This window comes from Anser anser (genome assembly GCF_964211835.1).
Source record: "Anser anser genome assembly, chromosome: 3".
In the NCBI taxonomy this organism is placed as follows: Eukaryota; Metazoa; Chordata; class Aves; order Anseriformes; family Anatidae; genus Anser; species Anser anser.
The window spans coordinates 113,809,325-113,817,157 of record NC_139722.1 but is presented as its reverse complement, the minus strand read 5'-3'; the positions used below and the strand labels follow the sequence as shown (position 1 = coordinate 113,817,157).

The window sequence follows — 7,833 nt, the reverse complement described above, 5'->3', positions numbered from 1 at the left end:
CCTGCCGCCCTCCCCCCGAGGGGGCGCACACCGCCCCCTTCCCCCCCAACCTCATCCCCATCCCGCGGGAACGCCCGGGCGGGCCCTGCCCGGAGCCTTGCGGCGCGGGGGGGCCGGGCGGGGCCGGGGGGCGGCGGGGATTTACTCAGAGCCGGGGCCGCCCCCGCCGCAATCCCTGGGCGCAGCGGCGGCGGCGGCGGCGGGGCCCGTCCCCGGAGGCGCTTCCTTCCTGCGGCGGGCGGCCGGGCGGGCCGGGGCGCCTATAAAGCGGCGGGCGGCGGCGGGGCCATGCCAGAGATTTGCCGTGCCGGCCGGCCGCCATGCGGCGGCTCCCGCTGCTGCTGCTGCCGCTGCTGGCCGGACTGCGGCCGGCGCCGGGCGAGCCGGAGCCGGCGGAGGCCGCCCCGTCGGGGGCGCAGTGCCTGGAGCACGACTGCTTCGCCGTCTTCTGGGCGCCGCTGCCCTTCGCCGCCGCCAGCGCCGCCTGCGAGCGGCACGGCGGGCACCTGATGACAGTGCGCTCCACCGTGGCCGAGGACGCCATCGCGTTGCTGCTGCAGAACCGCGGCGGGCGGCTGTGGCTGGGGCTGCGGCTGGCCACCCCCTGCACCGAGCCGGCGCAGCGGCTGCGCGGCTTCCAGTGGGTGACCGGCGACAGCCGCACCGACTACGCCAACTGGCAGCCGTCGGGGCGCAGCTGCGGCAGCCGCTGCGCCACCGTGTCGCGGGAGCTGCGCTGGGAGGAGCGCGGCTGCGAGGAGCCGGCCGACGGCTTCCTCTGCGAGTACAACTATCCCGACAGCTGCCCGCGCCTGCCGCCCGCAGACGGGCTGCCCGCCGCCTACCGCACGCCCTTCGGCGTCCGCGGCGGGGACTTCCTGGCGCTGCCCCCCGGCAGCACGGCGCTCATCCCGGCGCTGGGGCTGGAGCTGCGCTGCGCGGCCGCGGGCGGCGGCGGGGGGCTGCGCTGGGGCCGCGCCGAGCCCGGCGCCTGGCCCTGCCGCCTGGCCGGCGGCGGCTGCGAGGGGAGCTGCGCCGAGCCGGGGGGGCGGCCGAGCTGCTCCTGCCCCGCCGGCAAGGCGCTGGGCCCCGACGGCCGCGGCTGCGCCTCGCCCTGCGCCGGGGCACCCTGCCAGCACCACTGCGTGCCCAACGGCGACACCTTCCTCTGCATGTGCGAGGCCGGCTACCAGCTGGCCCCCGACAAGAGCAGCTGCGAGGACGTGGACGACTGCGCCGTGTCGCCGGGGCTGTGCGAGCAGGCCTGCATCAACACCGAGGGCGGCTTCGAGTGCCGCTGCCACCACGGCTACGAGATGGTGGAGGGGCGCTGCCAGCCTGTCTCCAGCTGCTACGCGGCGCCCTGCGAGCACCGCTGCGAGGATGTGCCCGGCGGCTACCGCTGCAGCTGCATGCCTGGCTATGCAGTCCACCCGCAGGAGCCCGCCCGCTGCGTGCTGTACTGCAACCGCAGCCAGTGCCCAGCCGAGTGCAGCTCGAACACCCGCTACTGCTACTGCCCAGAGGGCTTCGTGCTGGACGAGGCCTCCAGCAACGACACGGTCTTCTGCGTTGACATCGATGAGTGCGAGATGGGCTTCTGCGACCACAACTGCACCAACCAGCCCGGCAGCTACGCCTGCCACTGCTCTGACGGCTATGTGCTCGTCGACAGGAACCACTGCCAGGAAACCCAGACGGAGGATGGCGGGGGCTCCTCAGGAGACTTTGAACTCTGGACGCCCGTCCCCAGCCGTGGCCCACCAAAAATGGAGCACCTGCATCCCGGTGCACTGGTGGGCATTGCCATGGGCGTCCTGTGTGCGGCCCTGGTCCTGCTGGCCGTTGGGTACCACCTGGCCAAGAAGCGCTGCCGGCCACCCGCCTCCATGGATTACAAGTGCGGCAGCCCCCACGAGAAGGAGATGGGACTTCAGCAGGTGACCACGGGCTGTGCCGCCTCTGGCCAGAAACTGTAGGGAGACCGGGTGGGACGGAGTGAGAGGGAGGTGAACTGGAACTGGGTAAAGTTTATTTTCAACTCCCCTTCCCCCCCCCCCCCCCGGTTTTGTAATGATAAAGAGAATTCAGGAGAAGCTGTGATCACCCCCTCCGCCAAAAAATATGTGCTGCTTTTCAGCCAGCTCTCGTGAACGTGTGCCGCAGTGAGCGGGGAGGGCTCGGGGCACGCTGCCGCGCGGTTCCCATTTCTGCTCCCTTTCCTGAGCCCACGGGCGGGGAGGCTCCAGAGGGGAGCTCTGCTGGAGGAACAGCCCCGCTTGGACCTGACTTGAGCTCAATACGCCTCGCCACGGGGTGAGAGCACGCGCCCAGCAGCTGCCTTGAGGACCTTGGGCTGTGGGAGGTCGTCTCGCCTGAATTTTTCCTCTTCTTGGCCGGAGAGCGCTGCAGGCTGGGGATGAAGGCTTGTCCAGGGTGAAGAGGAGCTGGGATGCTCCAGCTTTTGTCTAGATTTGGTTTAGTGTTTTAAAACTGATAAATGGTGGGAGAAGGAGCACGGGTCATTTGGTCAGTACTTTGCCTTCCCTCTGTGCCCCCGTCACCCTCATCGGCAGAAATTTTATCGCTTTTTTTCTCTTCCCCATTTTTTGCATATGTATCTCTGCGCAGCTGAGCACTTTTCTAGTAAAATCACTAGGGGCAGCAGGCACCCTGCTGGGCGTCATCATGGGGCAGGGGGGGAACGCTAATTTCTCTTCCCTTTTACCATTTTGGGGCTTTTGGGGGGTGCAGAGGTTAAAAGGGGATACTGAGAATGCCAGGGTAATTTTTTCCGTGCTAGGGAGGGTCGTTTTCAGCACCATGAGACCATGCCTTGTGTTCTCTGCACGTCTTCCATCGTTTTCTGCCGCTGCTGGATTAAACTGCTTGTTACAGAGCAACTTAACCCACCCCTCCCGTTCGCAAGCTTTTTTCCTGGTTTTTTTTTTTTTTTTTTTTTTTCCTCCCCCTTAGTTTTAGTCCAGGGCTGAATCTAATTCATGTCGAAGTTCAACGGCAAAACTTCCTAGTGGCGTTTGCAGGAGCAGGATCCGACATGGAGCTGGAGGAAGATCTAGGGAAAGTGCTCTGTGGGGTTTTCCTGGGGGGTGAGATCAGGGGCCGTGCTGCTGGGGCTGGCGGTGCGGGTCCAGGAGCTGTGCCGTGGTGAGCGGTGGAGCCAGTGCTGAGGGCTTTGGGCCCCGTTTTGGGGCTGGGAGTTTGGGGTCAGGGCTGGAGGGGCTGTGCCCCCCAGGGATGGAGCTCCATCACTGAGACAAACACCAGCTGCGCGCTGCGTGAACTGTTGCTTTCCTCGTGTAAATGGTTGACCCCGCTGTTTTATAGACCCAGCACGTGTGTAAATATTTATTTATTGGAAATGTACCCTACGCAATGCACAATCACGTTGTGATTTTGTGTGTAGACCAATAAAGCTTTTACTGTCTGGTTTATAGAAATCTGGGAATGAGCTGTTCTTTCTCCCCTTCCCCAGCCTTCCCCGCCTGGCAGTCGACATCTCGCAGCTTTTCCAGGGGCCACAGGCTCCAACAAAGCAAAAAAGGAGCTGCGGGCTCTTAGCAGAGACTCGGGCTGAAAGCACGCCCTCCTGGTTGTTTCACCAGCAGGATTAAAATAGAAGGAATGAGCCATAAATAGTGGAGAACAAGAATAACGTTAAAAGGACAAAGTTATAACCAAACAAGCTGGAAATGGCTAATTTAATGCTACCTCAGTGCAGCCCAGTCGGTGCAGCTCCAGCGCCGGTCTTCAGTTCCTATGGCTATGTGCTCAAGATGCCCTTGAGGGCGATGCTTGTCTGCAGCAAATGGAGCAAGCAGGGCTCCGGTCTCCCAGGCTTTCTTGTGGAAAGTGCCATTTGGGTCCTGCATTACCAAAGTCCTTTTCCTGGGGAATTTTTAGGGGGGGAGGATTTTCTGTTTATGGGACCTGAAGTTTATCCTTATAGATGAAGGTAAGCTCAGGACTCCTTGGCAACTGATAAAGCTTCTGCTGAAGCTGCTGTTAAATTTGGCAGGTGCCTTTTTTTGCCATGACCTCCGCTCCTCGAGTCCACTTTCTGCCCCGTGAGGAATAGAAGCCCTGCAGCAGCTTGCCAGCTTGGTCCTGTGTGGCAATGGTGAGCCCAGGCATGTGGGACGGGGCGCATCCTTGCCGTGACAGCAGCCTTGTGTCCCCCATGGGCAGCAAGTGTCCCCGCAGCCTGGGCATGGGGCTCATGCCTAACTCTGCCCTCCCGCAGCCCCCCCGAGGCCAGGACCTGGCTATTAGCTCAATTACTCGCCCGGTGTCAAGGGGCCACAGCGAAGGCTCCTCGGTGGTGAGGGCGATAGCAATGATGACTCAGCTGAGGCTGTTAGCTGTATGACGGGCCAACGTTATGGCTTTTTATTTCATTGGACTGCACAGCACTACTGGAGAGCGCAGAGAACCGGGGGGGCGCCCCAGCCTAGCGCCTCGAAAAGCAGGGGTGGGAGCAAAGTCATCAGCAAAGTCGTTCTGCAGAGCAGCCCCCGCTTTTCCCCAGGGGGAGACGGCCTGGCTGTGCACATCCTCGCCCCACGGCTGTCCCCGCTGCCTGCCAGGGGATGGGAAGAGCTCGGGGTCTCTCCTCTGTGTTTGACAGAGGGCCACGTCTTCTCCCCAGACCAGTGGGAGAACTCAAAGCATTGTCCCCCATCGCAGAGTTCGGATGCAGCGTTTCCAGCGGCCCCTGGTCACCACATCCCCACAGGGGCAGGGAGCTGCAGCGCAGCGGGGATGGAGGGGCCATGCGTGTCCCAGGGGAGGTGCCAGCATCCGGGCTGCAGAACCGGTGCCACTGCCGGCACAAACCCTGCGCAGCAAAGCCAAGCACCAGCTGCCCTCTGGTGTCCTCCCGCCCAGGTGCGCAGCCATGGGGACAGAGCTGAAGGGGTTTGCCCCCTCTCCGTCCGGGATCCCCTTTGCCAGGGTGATGGAGGCTGAGTGCAGGGCACCCTAGAAGGTGGTGGTCTTGGCCAGGAGGGTGCCAGGCTTGTAGCAGGGCTCAGGGTGTGCAGGCTCCTGCTGGCAGGGCAGCGGTGGGCACATGCAGCCCTTGCCCTTGTCGTTACCCCGGGGCACGGCACAGTAGTCGAGGGGCTCTTCCTCCTCCTCCTCCTCCTCGGTGACCCCCGCCTTGGTGTGGCAGCAGCAGAGGCTGGCGTCGAGGCAGCGGCGCAGCACGCCATGGAAGGAGTGCCGGAAGTTTTCTGAGAGGAAGCCATAGAGGATGGGGTTGGCGCAGCTGTTGGAGTAGCTGAGGATGAGGGAGGCGTTGTTGACCGTGGCATCCAGGCGGCCAGGCAGCAGCAGGTTCACCAGCTGCACCACATAGAAAGGCATCCAGCAGACTACAAACATGGCCACCACCATCAGCACTAGGCGTGTCAGCTTGCCCTCGGAGCGCCGCCGCTGCTGCCAGCCCACCCGCTGTGCTACCGCCCGCATCTTGCCCACGATCAGCAGGTAGCACAGCCCCATGGCCAGCACCGGCAGCAGGAAGCCCAGCAGGGTGGTGTAGACCACGAAAGCAGCTGACCAGGCTGGGCTCGGCCACAGGAGGTTGCAGGCCACCGCCTGGCCGTCGCGGGTAGTCGCCGTGCCTGCGAAGATGGGGATGGGCGAGGCCACCAGCAAGGAGAGGAGCCACACGCCCCCATTGACCATCTTGGCCACCCGTGGGCGGCGGTAGGTGGCCGCCCGCAACGGGTGCACCACGGCGATGTAGCGGTCCAGGCTGAGCACTGTCAGGCAGAAGACGCTGGTGAACATGTTGAGCCCGTCCACACCCAGCACGGTGCGGCACAGCGCCCGGCCGAAGGGCCAATGGTGCAGGGCGGCCGAGGTGGCCACGAAGGGGATGCTGAGCATGAAGAGCTCATCAGCAATGGCCAGGTTGAGCAGGTAGATGTTGGTGGCCGTCTTCATCTTGGCGTAACGCAGGATGACGAAGATCACCAGCGAGTTGCCCAGCAGCCCCAGCAGGCACACCAGGGCGTAGATGCACTGGATCACCACCATGCCGGCGATCTCGCCTGCCCTGCCACCCCACGCCGACAGCCCCTGCAGCCTGCCAGCCTCTGCCGAGGCTGTGCTGGTGTTGGGGGGCACCTCGGAGGCGGCCCAGAGGGGCAGCTGCTCAGCGTCGACACTCATGCTGGGGGGTGGCCCATGGGGGGGGGGGACACCGGCGGGACGGGTGCCAGCCTGCAGGCAGGGTGCAGGGCAGAGAGAAGGAGATGGGAGCTGCGGCGTGTGGTGGACGCGGGGCTCACTCCCCTGCCAACCCCTCAGATCGTGGCCGAGGGCCCCCGTGCCCCCCCAGCCTGTCTGTCCCCTCCCTGCGTGCTCCTCAGGGCAGCAGTGTTGCACCCTGGGCCACCCTCCACCTTAAGGAACCTGTACAGATCCTAATGGTTTCATTAAACCCCGCCGGGGGAAGCAAGCAGAACGTGAAAGCAATCTGGAGATATTTTACCTCTCAATCCTCCAGGGATTGAAAGACCCCCCCAGCCCGCTGCTGAGGGGCAGCGGCGGGCGCTGCAAGCCGCACTGGTGAGGAGCTCCAGGGGCTGCTGGCGAGGTAAAGTCCTGCTTGACCTGGATCAGATGACCGGCAGGATCCGAACCTTTTAAAGTGAAAGACAGACCATGCTCTCCGGTTTTGAATGCAGGCGAGTCTCACTCGCCTGCATCACCTGTGCCATGTAAATAAGCTTTCCCATATGAATAAATAAATACATATATACATAAAAGCCAATTTCTGATTGATGCTCTCCACTTGCCAATCCAAAACAAAGCACCCGACATACCCTTCTCCCTTCTCTTTCAGGTTCGCGGCGTTCCTCTTGCTCCGGCCGTGGCCGAGGGAAGTGCGCTCCCGCCCGCTGCCGTCCCCAGCCCGCTGCGGAGGCGGGGATGCTGCAGTCCAGCACCGCGACAGGGAGGGCCTCGTGCCCCCTGCATCGAGTGGGGGCTGTGGGGGTCCCCCACGGGTGGGAGGCGATGGAGGCCGGTTGCCCTGGCGACGGGAGGGAGGCAGCGCGCCCCCCGCGCTCACTCCCGCATCCTGCCGCGCATCCCTCATCCTGCTGCGCATCCCGCATCTTGCCACGCATCCCTGTGTGGTGGCTGCCACGGCTCCTGCCCAGGTCCGTGCCCCCAAACCCGGCCTTGGGCAAAGAGCTGGTGGAGGAGGGTGCAGAGAGCGGTGACGCACCCAAAGCCTCATCTGAAATCAGAGCCTGGATGGAATTCATGGTGCAAAGGGCAAAAGGGGGCCGTGAATAAAAGGGGCTCAGAGGGCTGCAAAGCCTGTCCTGGCCAGGCTGAGCGCTCAGTGTGACACACAAGGTGTTTTCTCCCCAGCTTTGGGTAAAAATCAATATTTTTTTTAATAAAAGTGCTCCCACTGGGACCTGGCAAAGCATCAGTGCTGCTTGTGGCCACCACCCGCAGGGACTGTCCTCCTGGGGGCTGAGCTGCAGGACAGGGTGGGAGGCAACCCCCAAAAGCAGCACAGAGCCCTGCAGCACGTGTGCGTCGCTGTGACTTTCTGATTTATCTGAACAAAGCTAACCCACACGCTGTCACTCCCTCCTGCACTGGGACATCACTGGAGCAAAGGAATTTTTTCTCACTTGCCCGCATTTCGTGCTCCCGGGTCCCTGCATCGGGCAACCTCCTGTGGGAGATTCTGGGAAGTCAGGATGGAGCGGAAAGCTGACAGACAGCTGAGTGAGCGAGCGCATTTGTGTGTGGAAGGGATTTTGGCCACAGGGAGAGGGA

General features: G+C 63.1%; 2 protein-coding genes across 3 annotated transcripts; one reads left to right on the top strand and one right to left on the bottom strand.

Moving 5' to 3' along the window:
* The first annotated feature begins 187 nt into the window (after positions 1 to 187).
* Positions 188 to 3,461, top strand: THBD (thrombomodulin). Its single transcript, XM_083829672.1, has one exon. The coding sequence runs from the start codon at positions 321 to 323 to the stop codon at positions 1,977 to 1,979; it is 1,659 nt and encodes a 552-aa protein (XP_083685798.1). The 5' UTR covers positions 188 to 320; the 3' UTR covers positions 1,980 to 3,461.
* Positions 3,416 to 7,648, bottom strand: SSTR4 (somatostatin receptor 4). Of its 2 annotated transcripts, none has more exons than XM_083829678.1 (2): positions 6,524 to 7,648; positions 3,416 to 6,252 (listed from the first exon to the last, which is right to left on the bottom strand). In XM_083829678.1, the coding sequence occupies exon 2, from the start codon at positions 6,199 to 6,201 to the stop codon at positions 5,002 to 5,004; it is 1,200 nt and encodes a 399-aa protein (XP_083685804.1). In that variant the 5' UTR covers positions 6,202 to 6,252; positions 6,524 to 7,648; the 3' UTR covers positions 3,416 to 5,001. The 2 variants fall into 2 exon arrangements, with proteins under 2 accessions (XP_083685804.1, XP_083685803.1); XM_083829677.1 differs by having other exon boundaries at positions 3,416 to 6,674; positions 6,858 to 7,648.
* Between the last annotated feature and the right edge of the window lie 185 nt (positions 7,649 to 7,833).